Source organism: Amblyomma americanum, chromosome 1 (assembly GCF_052857255.1).
Source record: "Amblyomma americanum isolate KBUSLIRL-KWMA chromosome 1, ASM5285725v1, whole genome shotgun sequence".
In the NCBI taxonomy this organism is placed as follows: domain Eukaryota; kingdom Metazoa; phylum Arthropoda; class Arachnida; order Ixodida; family Ixodidae; genus Amblyomma; species Amblyomma americanum.
The window spans coordinates 191,880,487-191,894,558 of record NC_135497.1 but is presented as its reverse complement, the minus strand read 5'-3'; the positions used below and the strand labels follow the sequence as shown (position 1 = coordinate 191,894,558).

General features: G+C 46.7%; 1 protein-coding gene across 1 annotated transcript; it reads left to right on the top strand.

Moving 5' to 3' along the window:
• The first annotated feature begins 455 nt into the window (after positions 1-455).
• On the top strand, positions 456-12,509 carry LOC144115236 (uncharacterized). Its single transcript, XM_077649524.1, has 7 exons — positions 456-697; positions 3,033-3,179; positions 4,637-4,764; positions 5,489-5,593; positions 6,205-6,570; positions 8,623-8,710; positions 12,422-12,509. The coding sequence occupies exons 1-7, from the start codon at positions 456-458 to the stop codon at positions 12,507-12,509; spliced, it is 1,164 nt and encodes a 387-aa protein (XP_077505650.1).
• The last annotated feature ends 1,563 nt before the right edge of the window (positions 12,510-14,072 follow it).

The following is a 14,072-nucleotide window of genomic DNA, read 5'->3' as shown; positions in this document are numbered from 1 at the left end:
TACCGTGGCAATATGTAGCAGAAAGCATCTTTCGAAGTTTTTTTTCCTTCTTTCTCATTGCGCTGAAAAGCACTAGAAAACACAATACTGGGCAGTACACAGCGAAAATTTCGGCCGGAAGAACGTTGATGAAGGTGCAGCGGTGCCTTTATGTCGGCAGTTAGAGCTGGAATCCATATGATGTAGAAATTCCTTTCAGTTGTAGGCTCGCCGGGTGTTTTGTTCCTTGGGGGTCGTCCATTACTGTGACCTTGCATGGTTCGGATGTCGGCCATGGAGAGTTCCTGCGCTTTTTACTTTCTAATTACCAGTTATTTCTACTATGATTATTATTTCTTTTTGATCTTTCACATCGACAATGCGAGCCATGCGCGTGCAGTGAGCACTCGTAAAAGAAGTGCAAGAAGTGCACGCACCTTCGCCAGGGCCCGCGCTCCTCGTTCCGGTCTCGCGCCATGTCTGAGACCATGAGCAGGCCGCCTAGCTCCAGGTCTCTGCGCAGGGCATCTTCGCCACCGGCCCTGCTGTACCTGAAGACACCGCCTCCTGAGAGCCCGCTCCGCAGGACGACCAGCTCGCCGTCGATATGTTTCCAGTACACATCACTGTGCGACCTGCTGCGGTCGCCCTCATCGACACCTACTCCGCCACCCAAGGAGCCAGGTGCCGGCTCTGCCTTGGCTGACCCTGAAAGGAGGTACGAAATTAATGTTTCGGGATGGGACAGTCAGTGCGTACGCACGTAAGGAGACAGTAAACGAAGAAAGCCGAGAGAGAGAGAGAGAGAGTGAGAAGCGCACGTAGAACTGCTGTCGATGTCGCCCTCCCCCGCGGAAATGCCAAGCTCTGGACGATTTGTCTTTTTTCGCTTACGACGAGAATCGCAGTGTGTCGAAATTTATTTTAACGTGGCAGCGTTACGGCTCCCGTTCTGCAGAAAATTCGACGCCGTCGGCGTCGGCGGCGCTGTTAGCGAGAAATCCAGGAGAAGCAACCTGGGGGGCCACGTAGGTCACGTGACGTTGTAGCGTCCGCACAACGTGCTCCCCGGATTGTGCAAAAACTGGCCACAGTGGCAGGAGGCCATGAAATTAATCACTGGTCGCTGAGGAAGAGCAACCTAGGTCGCACAAGCTCCCACCTGTGGCAGCACTACCATCACATGACAGTGGTGCATCGCTTAACCGCTCCACCACTCCACCAGGAGTGGTATGATGACTGCGATGGATCTATGAGTGTGAAGTCGAAAGTGACCAATTCCGCATATGTGGCCATTAATTAACCCATCACGCTTTCGCGTCATGCCCTTAAGGCGGAGCTTGAGTGTCCCCTCCAATTTTTACTTCTAGTGGCGTGTCAGTGCTTGTCCTTTCATCCGTAGCCGACACGCAATATCATCGTTCATGTGCGCACTCTGCGCAGTGGCAGCTCAATTTCTTTCTTGTCCGCGCATTTAAATGCAGGCTAAAATATGGCGAACATGAAGGAAGTAAAAGATGCAAACACATGAATATTGAGACCGTAAAACTATACCACAGTTCAGATTATTCTAAGAAGGAAAATATTTCTTCTGCTGATAATGAACCCAAGAAAACGCAGGCACAAAAATCTCCTTCTATTCTAACTATTTTTATTGCTAGTGTTTTCACGCATTGAGTGCTGAGAAGCTTTGAGTGAATGTTTTTTTCAAGCTGGGATGCGATATTGCAGTTTCTACACTGTATGCCTACATTACCTTGAACATGTTTTGTTGTGTTACGTTAAGAGAAACACCAATTTCGAATAACCTTTTAAAGCGAAAATTATGAAGGAATCAAAGAAAACAAATTAATACTTCCACAATATACTAGTAAATATGCCCATATTCAAAATCCAATATCAAAACTTTGTTAGAGCAGCTAAAATTTCAAAAGTGCGCATGTCACCAATTACCAACTGTCAGTATCGTCTCCATTTTGAGCAACTAGTCTAAGTTGCATGATAGGCCAAATCGAGTGCCTCGAACCAATTCGGACCAATGCCTTTCCCTTTCTCCCGGAACTGTTGTCAGAAAATAAGAGGCGAGGAAACGTTGAACGCTTGCTGAAAGTTGTACGTTCGCGTTCCCTTTTTCTACACGCAGCTTGCTCAGAGCGATGTCGGATATTTTGTCCGGAAAGTGTTTTGTACTGACAACACATTGGTATCAGACTTTGCACTCGAGCTCCATTTAGTTACGAGTACATAGCGCGCCAACTGTATGTCGCGAATTCACGACAAGAGGCATCAAAAGGTTAAAGCTGTTTTCGCATTTCAGTGACGATGAGAATAAAAACGCTTGCATGACGAAACAGGAAATGCCAGGTACTCAACGCATTTATTGTGCGCACTGCACTTGCATACTATCGTAAAAAGCAGTATGTCTTGTCGTTGAGAGCAGCTGTAAGCATGAAAAGGTTTGCAGGATTATCTTGTCAAGTCCCTGCGCTTCTGTCTCTTTGTAAACGAGGAGCCCTTACGGTTTGCGAAACGCGACTAATGTTTTTGACATATTCAGCAACCGAAGATTCTATTCTGCCCTTTTATTTATCGCTTGTGAGCTACCAGTTCTCTGGAGCTGACAATGAATAAATGGCGAGTTACAAGTAAACTCGGTGTGTATTTAGACCGTCTATTTGTCTGGTCTATTTTTTGCATAGGAATGTTAAAAATTAACAGGAAGGCAGTTTCAACTGGCTATTCGGCCAGCCTCAAGCAGGCAGGTCCCAAGGAACGAAATACAGTTCATGCTTTTCTACGACGCCATAAATTTCACTTCAATAGCTTTCAAATAAACAGCCTAATAAAATTGCGTAAGATCAGAAATTTTATCTCATGGCCACTATAAGATACAGGGTGCTTTTAATTTTTCATACTTGTGCAAGACTAAAGTTATTCAGTAAACTGAAGTAATGTCACATGACTGCAATGTCTTCGTTCAATATAATTCGTGGTTAAACGATATGAACGCTCACGGTTATTTTACGAGTCCCTAATGACCAAATATTTCGCAGGGAGCCGATCAAGGTGTCAAGCCCAGCCTTGTCCCGAGACTGCAACTGGGGTTGCGGCCTGTGGTCCCGAAGCACGCAGACCGAACCCGTTGCAGAGAGCAGTACTCAGACTGATCGGGACACAACCGACGCTGAGCTTCTGCAGGGGTATGCTGGGCATACTTATCTGCCCGGTCTGTTCTGTGCACGTGTACATGTGGGATTTAACTTGTGCGAGCAAGGGTCCAGCGCCTTTGTTGCAGATTGACCCCTGCGAAAGGCAACAACACTGAAGGAATCCAGCATCAATTACGATAAAAACAAAATGTTCATTAGCGCTATTATGCAGCAGCTATCATTGGGAGTACAATTTCTCGGACATAGCCATGTACATTCCTTGTCATAAGTGGCACCCACGATCACCTGAATCTTCCCGTTACCAGGTTGAGGCTAGAAGGTCTGAACTCGAACAGTTTCTGCATAAGGATCCGAAGGAGTAGTAAGGATTTGAGGAAAAGTATTTATTTCATCATTTACAGTAGTGATCAGATATTCAGTACATCAGCACGCATCACAAGGTGTTTCTAAGATTACAGGTTGCCTAGATTCCTAAGTGTGAACATTTTGGCTGCTTCATTGCTTAATTTTCGTTGCTTTGAACAGCGTCCGCATCAGACGGCATCACTAGGCATCTCCTCCCACATACCTACATGCGGGGAGATCGAAGGATCTGTTGGCATTCCACGCTGGGGAGAATACGATCCGCGGGAAGAATTCCGTCGCCACTCCATTCAAACGGGCTTCTTGCTTCACGCGGCGTCGCAAGCGTGGGGCTAATTGATTCCACTTGGTGCTTCGGAATCCGGCAAGAGAAACTAAAAAAGCTTAGAAAGAGTAAGAAAAGCGAAAAAGAAGGTTGCAGTGGTATCCCCGCGCGCGTCCGACCCATATCGAGAATTCACCACCGTGGCTCGAGTCCCCAGTTTGTTCACGCCGTTGTGAGTTCCAGGGCTTGCCGTCTGGCATGCAAAAACAGGGATATGATTAATTACAAGAAGCCAAACGTTTTTACAGCACTAAAAAAAGTGAAATTTAATTCTGTCTCTAGTCTAACAAATTTTGGGCATTTTAGCTTGCAACTGAGCCGAAATAGAAATCGCTGCTGAAGAATTCCTCGAAGTGCTTTTGATACCGCACGGATAGGCACAAGAAATTTGTACCTGTACTTTAAACATTAAGTCATTGAGCACATCATTCTACCAAATATGCCAAATGGTGGCATTTTCACTCCAGCCTGCCTAATCGTGAGCAATTTTACGTTTAACAAAGAAACCCAGTGCTGGATGGCAAGATTGCGCTGGGAAAGCCATACTCTTGCTGTACCCGAACACGAACGATAGCGAGATGCCGCACCTAGGCTACCTCCTTCCTTGTTCACCCTTGACGTAAGAGCAGGTGATCTAATAGCCGTTGTGACACCGTCCTTTGTTATATTGCATGACCGCTGCTTCTGGCAGTATTGCGACGTCCACTGTAATTTTGCGCAGGCCCTTCGTAGCCTGGATAAAAAAAAATTCCCCTCTTTCCTACCAAAGCTCACTGCTGCCACATCTGTTGCTACGCAGCGGGCAGGCTGGGCACACCTTCCGGCGGTTTCTGGGCGTCCAGTGGGACGGATCGTTCCTGATGTTGCTGGGTGTACTGGCTGTCGTCATCTTCACCGTAGCCGTCATCGCTACTCTCTCCGGAACAAGTAAGGCGGCCGGCAACTGCCTGTTCTCACAGATCGGAAATTGCAGTTGAGGTCCGTGAAACAAGTGCCATCTGCTTGCTCTGGCGAAGTGGCCCACTTCGGTTGGGCGTTTCCTAAGCATCTGCCAGCTTTGGGGAGAATGGACGTACCTTTCTTCGACTATATGCTTGCTGCTATAACGCTGGCACGGAAAGGAATGCTGCTATAGACAGCTTACGACAGATGACGCTATAATAACCCAAAAGAAAACGCGATGTCAGTCGACATTTGTGATGAAAAAAAAAACAGTATCTGACTTACCTGGGCGATGGCAGCATATATTGAAGTTGCAAATATCGTGTAGATTTTTCTGTTCAAATGGAAATCCCGCCGAGAAACAAGGCTACCGTTCTCAGCACTGTATTTCGGTGTGTTTCCCGTAAACACGAGAACCATCATGGCAAGCCCATCGTAAATGTGACCAAGTGACGTCATGTAAGAACACTTCTCACCAGACCTCAAGCAAGCAAGTTGAGTTGCATCCTTTTTATCTCTGGAAATTCAGGACTTGCAGCTCAAATCATACGTGCGCGTTTAGTCCCTTGCCTTGCAAATAACAAACTTCTAATGCATCCAGTGTACTGTCTCAAATCGCCAATAGTAACCCCTCCTCCGGAGATTGCCGTTTCCGGTACCTCTAATATGTTGAATGTCAACAGCCCTTCGCAATCTTTCTCATCTACAGCCAGGGCGAATAAGAAGTTCGACAGCCTGGATTTGATGCCGGACGCGTTCGAGGGTGATCCGTCCTCGGCACAACAAGACGTGGAGGTCACAGCACCCAGCACATGTACGCCTCTTGTGCGCGCCCATCATCCTCGTGTGTTAGCGGGACAGTTTGCATATCCCACCGCTTGCATAAGCTACCTGCAGCTCTCACCTAGGGGAAAATGTCATGCCTAGAGCTTCAGGTCCTAGACGCGGCCCCGGGGTAATGTTATGAGCGCCAGTGTTCGATGGTAATGTTGAAAGTGTTAAATTTACCGTATAAATTTTGTCAGACACGCACACACAAATTCTGACTCCTCTGTAAGTCTAGCTGAGAAGTCAGGCAGAGTTGGGGCCGTAGTGATAGGAACCGTTCGTTCGTAAGAGAGGCGTGGTTGACCGATAATCATGCGTTGGCCAGTCACGAATCACGACTGCCAACGAGATGTGATAGCCAAGGCACCGTCAGTCGCGCTGCATTGTGCGCTTGCCAGCAGCTTCGCGAGTCTTACCTTTACGTTGCACGCACTCCATTTCCGAACGCGCATCTGCCCCGCTTCCCAGCACGGTGAAAAGAACAGCCAGTAACCCTGGCATTGGTACAGGGGTGCACGGTGTCTGGGATAGCAAAAATAGGGTTATTTAGAAAGCAAAAACGTGCAACAAATTTTGTTCGCCACGCACACTATCCAGCTCGTGAGGCAGTGACTGTACTCAGGAGTTCGGATGCCGGAAAAAGGCACAGCATCAAGGTGCACAAGGCTGTGTCCAAGGTCCCCAAGCAGGTGCCTAACGTGCGCAAGGCTGTGTCTAAAGTGTCCAAGGTGCCCAAGAGGCCCAAGGCGTCCAAGGTGCCCAAGGCGGTGTCTAAGGTGCGCAAGGCTCTTTCCAAGGTGTCCGAGGTTCCCAAGGTGCCCAAGGCGACCACGGCACCGAGTCGTCGTCTCAAAACCAAGACACGCAAGCGAGGCGCACTCTCTGCGGCAACCCGGCCTTCGACCTCACCGCACGCGAAAAGATGGCGCCGCCGACGGGTGCTTTCCACTCTCCGACGAACACGTACGTGCACACTACCCTCAAAACTACACCACACCCACAACCATGGGGTTAACAGTGACAAAATATCCGCAAAACACGGGAAGCGGTCTTGAAACAAAATGTAAGACCTAACAGGCAATAATATTTCTGCGGTTTTACAACAACTTTGTATCGCTGTACTATCAGTACTGTCTCTGATGATAATGCTGCCCATGTGCTGCCGGGCTTCGAGCCTCGTTTGTTGATATTCTTATTCCAAGCATATTGCGTATCGTCCTGGGCGAACTCCCGGCACACCAGCCTTGTGTTTATATCAGAACAATGAAAGTTAAATCTAAGAAACGGTGCGATCAGCGATGTGTTCGACTCAGTGTGCCTCCTTGCCTGCTTCCTTCACTGTTGCGAGCCACACACAGATCGAGCACGGCTCTGGTGGTCTGTAGAGCAGGTTGGCGCAGTGCGGTGTCCCCTAGCTTGTGCTGCAATGTCGTGTGAGTGGCGTTGCAGTGCCAGAGTGTCATAATTTCGGTCATCCTGCACTGTTACGCTTGTGCAATGATAACGTCCTGCATAAAAATTTGAGAATTTTTTCTTTCCGTCCAGTAGCTACATCTCGCCAATCCTTGATGGCAAACATGCTGAGGGTACCGGCTATGGGTCACGATACCAGAAATTTCTTGCCGAGAAGACGGCGACGAAACCGGTCAGAACTCTTTTACATAGTTGTTTCCATGACGGTAACAGATGGGAACCTGATTGGAGGTACTGGGCTTAAGAGGAAACAGCAGACCTCGAGGTGGAAGACCCTGTTGTCGTCACGAGAGCCCTGGACAAAATAGTGGAGAGCCCAAGTAATGTTTATCTCGTTGTTTTATTGGACAATCGCACTGTCGAGTCCTGAATTGCACATCATGGTTGAATGTCGTTGCCTCCGCGTCTGCTGCTTGCCATTCATTTGCCCTCCCGTCCGGCAGTTGAGCACTCGCTACCTGTCGCGATGAGGCTCCAAGTAATTACGAGTATTTAAGCTGCCATTATCTGTAATGGGCGGAAGTGAGCTCTGGATAAAGTATGACATGCGGATTCAAGCGAGGTTAAGAAGTCAGTTCAACCGGATACTTGTAGTCGTTACCAGGAATTCGGGATTGCGGTATTTAGTTAACTTATTTTACTACCACCCACCTGGCACGTGACAAGATATCAAGGCGTACAATTTTTCTGAAAAAAAAAGCACACGCCACAAGCGAAGGTTCCATCCGAAAACCTCTCACCTGTGTGGTGTAGCTTTAGAACCTTCGCTTACGGCGCGACGTGTATGTGCGCGTGTACTCGTTGTTTCACAGCCAAACAGCATCAGATGGATTAACTGCACAGTGTGAAAATATCAATTTAGGAAAACTGCTGTTTGCTTCGACAAAAATGGCAGTGAAAAACGGAAAGCCTCGTCTCTGCTCTAATCGAGCCCGCAAGAAAAAAAAGTGATTGGAGCTGTAGGTTCCTCAAAACTCTTTTGTCACACAAAAACGGTCCTAATTTTCGCAGTTCAGAGACGCGCGTCGTTTCAGATTTTGATGTTTGTAGAACAAACGTTAGGCGAGGTATAGAAACGCTACTGCCTTTGGCGTGTGCGGGAGATAACCTAAAATCTGAATCATGTGGAAAAATTCAGTTCATTGTATGTACGATTAGTTGCACTAATAATCGCCACTTGTCCCATTGTCAATAAGCCGCAAGGCTCATCAGTGCTAGCTAGGAGCTGCCCTAATTTCTTGATAATGGTCTTGCATAAACGGTGCCTCAAGAAGGTGTGCAGTATGTCATTAATGGCATGCAATGCGACCGAAACTGCTGTGATCACTGCGAAAAAAAGAGATATCATGGGCGTGCAGTAGACGTCACATCTAAAGCCGCTGAAGGTCTTGTTCTCTTTGTGTATGTACTTTGTGCCTTCGAGTACCGTACAGCGAGCAGTGGCTAAGCTTCAGCCGTAGCAGAGAAGGGGGGAGGAGGAATGTGCTTATTGGGCGCCTTCTACGCTCTTGTAAAAAACAGTGTATCGTTCAACCCATCCAGGTGGAAAGGTGGCGGTCGGCCGGCGTGGATTGTCACGCAGAGCTCAACGGCACGTGCCCGCACGTAAGCGCAGCACAGCCGCCATCAGGTATGATTGAACCTCACAGCCGGTTCGCTTGCTTTTACGCATTTAGCACATAATTCGTTGTGCCCTGTCCGAAATTTTGCGCCTTGAAGACAGGGCAGTAATGACTGCAACGAAATTGCAGTAAATGAATTACTTTTGGCGGAAATTTGTAATGTCATCAATTAATGTCCTGATACAGTAATTCAGTAGTGTAATAAATTATTTGATTCAGTAATTTTCCAGCAAAGTAATTGATTACTTTCGAAGTTAGTTTTCCTAAAATGCATCGCTGCTCTTTGCGTCGGCAAAGCTTTGGTCTCAGTGTGAGCTTGCGTTCGTGTTTTTCAGCGCAGTACGAATTACGCCGTTAAAAGTGCTTCCCTATCTCCTCGCTGAAGTTAACGCTCACCAATTTGTCTCTCGTGTGCACGGTAGGCCGCCCCGAAATCAGCAATAATGCGCCAAGCCTGCGTCAGTCATGATATTGGCAAGTACAAAAGAATTCAGTAAGACCATGCCTCCAATGTCCTGTGTTGTCGGGCCGCCGTATACGCGTATACGAGAGATAGGCAGGAGCGCACGAGTTGAGAGCATCACCCAAGCACAAAGGCTGGGCTTGTGGCGCCGAAACGGAGATGGCGGCGGGGAAGATGGGGTTAAAAAATTATTGTCGGTTTGCGTAGTTAGGCCAAATGCGAATTGTGTGCGCTAGCAGTTCTGTTTTCCCTTCGGTTCCGGTGCTCAGAACCATGTCTATTTTTTTGTTGACAGCGCTTAAAAAACACGAACAGAAGACATGGAAGACGACGTCATAGGCGCTCAGCGCCTGTGACGTCGTCTTCCGTGTCTTCCTGTGACGTCGTCTTCCATGTCTTCTTGTGATGTCGTCTTCCATGTCTTCCTGTGACGTCGTCTTCCATGTCTTCCATGTCTTCCTGTGACGTCGTCTTCCATCTCTTCTGTCCGTGCTTTTTAAGCACTGTCACCAAAAGAATGGGTCAGCACCAACTAGCCCGACAACTTGTCCTATTCAGAACCAGTGTTCACGGATGGCAGTTGTTTGGATAGCGATAATGGGTTAGTGTCCATATATGTGGAATTGGTCATTGTCTACATCCATAGATCCGTTGGAGTCTTCCTACCATTCCTGGCGCAGTGGTGTGGTGGTCAAGCAATACGCCACGGCCCTTCTATGGCAGGTGCTGCCATCGGTGGAACCTTGGTTGCTTGGGTTGGGTTGCGACTCAGGTTGCTCTCCCCGAGTAGCCTCTCATTATCAAATGGGTTGTCGCCTGACAGACAGACAACGGCTAAGTGCGGAGAATGGCCACTATAAGTGCTGGCACTAAAAAGAGCCAGGAGCGCGTGCAGAAGCATGGTGACGTCGGCTAAGGACACAGCGGTGCTCCGCCACGGGCCGCGGGGGAAGAGGCGGCAGTGCGCATGGCGGGAACATTCCCGAGCGCAGGCTCCCGCGGTGGATTCTTAGGACCGCCGAAGTAATAAATAACCTGTCTCGCAGGCTTCATAGAGTACAGTCAGCTCCGCGGTCACCAAGGCGTTGGGTCCGCCTCTCGTTTCTGTCTTGAGCGGAGTGATAGGGACGAGCGCTTGGCCATGCTTCAGTTTTCATTGTTTTGTTCGTGTTGTCTTATCATTAAAATTACCCGTGCAGTAGGAAAAAGTAAGGGTGGTGAAATCGATGGGTGGGGCAGAATTTGACGGCAGGACCAAATGCGTACGTCAAGTGGACAGAAAATTTGTTTTTTTTTTGCCTATGGTTCTTTGTTTTCCTGAAAAAATAGAAAGTAATTTGAAAAGAATGATTACTTTCCGAAAGTAAATGTAATGTCACTACTTTCTGATAGCAATAATTGGTAATGTAATTTTTTGGCGGGTTGCTGTTATAAAAATAATTAGAAGTGTAACATAATTACTTGTTCAAAAAGTAATTTTGCCATGTATGCAAGCTTAACTGTAAAACGAACCATTGCTGAAACTGCTATGTGACAGCTCTCTAGTTGCTCCGGATAAATTCCGTGTGTCTCTCTTAACTGATCTTTCAGTTTTAATACTGACGTTTAGAAGCAGTGCTATTTCTCTACGCTTTGTTTATTAGGATGGTGATAATACTGGTTTATACCACAGCTTCTCTGCTATGAAATGGTCACCAATATTTGGCTCATTCGATGCTTTGAAATTAGCCAATACATTGAAATCGTTTTTGTTTTTCTTTTCATGGGTGTTCAACGCCCTGAAGCGACTAAGGCTATAAGGGACGCCGTAGTGAAGGGCTCCGGAAATTTTGACCACCGGGGTTCTTTAACGTGCACTGATATCGCACAGTACACGGGCCTCTAGAATTTCGCCTCCATCGAAATTTGACCACCTCGGCCGGGATCGAACCAACGTGTTTTGGGTCAGCAGCTGAGCACCATAACCACTGAGCCACCACGGCGACAAATAATACATTGAAATTGCGTTACGCTAATTCTGGCAACACATTTCGCAGTACTAACGATCTCGCTTTAAATTTGACATTGGTTTTTAGCAGTTACAGTATACAAGCTATGCCTAAATAATCAAGCTCAGATGAAAATAGATCCGCACGTGGGTCGCAGAATTGTGACACTGCCACTGAAACATTAAGCTGTTACACAAGTGGCCACAAAACAGATTGATTCGCCATAGCAGTTCTGTTATAGCGAATACCAGAAGTATGGCCAACTGCTTCGGGGTTGTTTTGTCACTCTGCACGGCGCGCTTCAAGTGACACTTGTGCGTGTGTACTTTACCTGTACACAAAACAATTGCGTGTCAGCGCTTCGGGATGACCCCTCTGTTCGTGGCAACCCTGACGCTCTGAAGGCGTCCTAGTAACAATCCTGGAAAATTTTCTGGCATATTTGTGTCTGTGTTAACCTCAATGTACACTACGTGTATACGTTAGCATCAATATACATTTCTTTCTGTGCTCACTCAGTAAAGTGTCGAGACTGGCATTGGTGGCTATAAGCCTTCCTAGCTCATGTGCATGGTGTCTTAACTGTTTTATCAGCCCTGCCACTCCATTTTTGTAATATTTTTGACACCAATGCCGCCTCCGAGAAATTACATTTTGTACCTCGTTGCTGGTTCTCTTTTCCTTTTTTATTTATTTAGTTTTCTTCATGTGCTAACTTTGATTGTATTCATTTATTATCTAAACCTTCTGTCTTGACATTGTATAACCTGTATCCTCCCCTCCCCTCTGTAACATACATCTGTACCCTGAGGGTCTCTTAAATAAATAAATAAATAAATAAATAAATAAATAAATAAATTATTATTCTTAAGTCTACCCTTATCTGTAAACAACATGTTTTGTTCATGGAAGGCCATATAGCGTGCTATATTAGGAACACGGACAGAGATCGCTGATTGGTAACCATGCATAGTATGCATTGTCCATTTCGCATCACATGAAAGGAAAAATGTCTAAAAAATTTACTTTGCAAAGTTCGGCGCATCAGATTTTCGGCGGTCTGATACTGTAGAAGATACTGGCGTGTATATTGAACGCATAACTACGACAGACGCTGCTGGAAGTACGCTGAAGTTCATTCCTATGCTTTCAATTTTTCCACAACAGGGAAAGAAAATGAAAGCAGCGCAGGTCACACGGTGCACTGTGTTCTTCGCAGTTGATATTCCTGAACGCTATTTCAACGCACTGTGCTTTTTCATCTTCAGCAATGACAACGCGATGGCCGAAATGAAGGCTGGTAACGACGTGGCCGCCGGAAGCGAGAAAGCCTCCAGCTTTGCCGTGGACGCCTGAGATGGACGTCGGAGGAGAAGACACCTAGCTGGGACGTCCTGCAGCAGCGGCGAACACCAAGCCTCAGTGTGGGCTTCCGTTCGGCTTTTCAGCGCAGGACAAATTACAGCTTTAAAAGTGCTTCCCTGTCTCCTCGTGAATTCAACGCGCACCATTTTTGCGACAGTCTTTTCTGTTGTACTTGGTTGACCGGATACGTGTTAGGTATCTCGCAATGTGCCAATGGCGCCCTTGCTTGCACGGATTCGTGCGGCATATCACGCTAGTGACGTGCCAGTTTCACAGGTGGGACCGAGGCCCAGAGATCGGAACAAGATTTTTCTTTAGATGGCAGCGATTGGAAATCAAGTATTATTTCAGCCTGATAACATGCAGAGCCAACCAAGGCGAATGCCGCGCGCATTTAAATGAACATCCTTCCCGCGTTGAGCAATTTATGGGTTTTATTGCACACGGCCCAATGCGCCATTCCGCCATAATTATGGTGGAAGGAGCTTAAGAAATTGACCGGTTTTGTTCATAGCGCTCAGGTATATCGCAGAAACTGCAGTAATTTTCAGTGATCGAAGAAAGAAATTGGACATTTTAAAGCCCTTGCCTTAATTTACTGGCTAAACGGGCGACCCCTACTCATTGATATATTAAGAGAATAGAGGATTCGATTCAATTCAATTTAAAGTTTATTTGCATGCAATGTTGATGGATGTTCTGCAAGAAAGCTCTAAGAACAGTTTGAAGAGGTCAAGACTCCAGCAATGGACCGGACAGCAGTGCATAGGAAAGTTTAAATGGGCTAATATTTAACATCCTATGTACTATGAACAATGGCATTTTAAGAAAGAAGCTAAATGGCATATACAGTAGTGAAAAAAGGTATGAAGGAATAGTGCCCTTTTCTTTCGTCAGGCGTAACTGTTTGCCTTCAGTTCGTTTTTCATTTTTGTTTTTTCATGGCCGCTTCTCATTGCGCTTATTTTCTCTGTGTTCTAAATTATCATCAACTTGCTGTCACTTTCAGGAGAAAGTATTCCGCGGTTGCATGCATTGCTGCATATTTTTATAAGCACTGGGCGGAGTGTGGGGCTAACATAATGCCATCAAGACAGTAAGTTGAGGTTATAGAACCTCGCCGCACCACTGCTGTATCGCGGCATGTCATCAAGACAGATAGTAGATGAGTCCGAAGAGTGGACCCCCCGTTCCACAGCTGTACCATGGGTCATGTCATCATGACAATTATAATTAGGCTTATAAAAAAAACTAGACAGTTGAAATTGGCAACTGTGCGTGGCCACAACTATGGGATGAAACACTATCAGCTTTCAATTTATTTCAGAGCAGCGCAGTGTACGCCACCGTAAGGAGATTTGGTTTTTCGATCTTCGCAGGAGACGCGCCAGAACAACTAACCAAGTTGTCGAGAAAGAAATTGTTCGCGCGAGCTTAAAAAAAAAAAAACTCTAGACTGACTGTTATCGCCATTTGCGAAGATTTGACCCTGTTGTCAGGTTCAGCAGTAACTCCATGAACTGTGAGACGTCATGTACAACGTACAGAAGCTCA

Coding starts and splice junctions, on each gene's coding strand:
- LOC144115236 (XM_077649524.1), top strand. CDS start 456: ATGTCTGAGACCATGAGCAGGCCGCCTAGCTCCAGGTCTCTGCGCAGG. Junction 3,180..4,636: donor GACGCTGAGCTTCTGCAGGG/GTATGCTGGGCA, acceptor GTTGCTACGCAG/CGGGCAGGCTGGGCACACCT. Junction 5,594..6,204: donor GGTCACAGCACCCAGCACAT/GTACGCCTCTTG, acceptor CACACTATCCAG/CTCGTGAGGCAGTGACTGTA.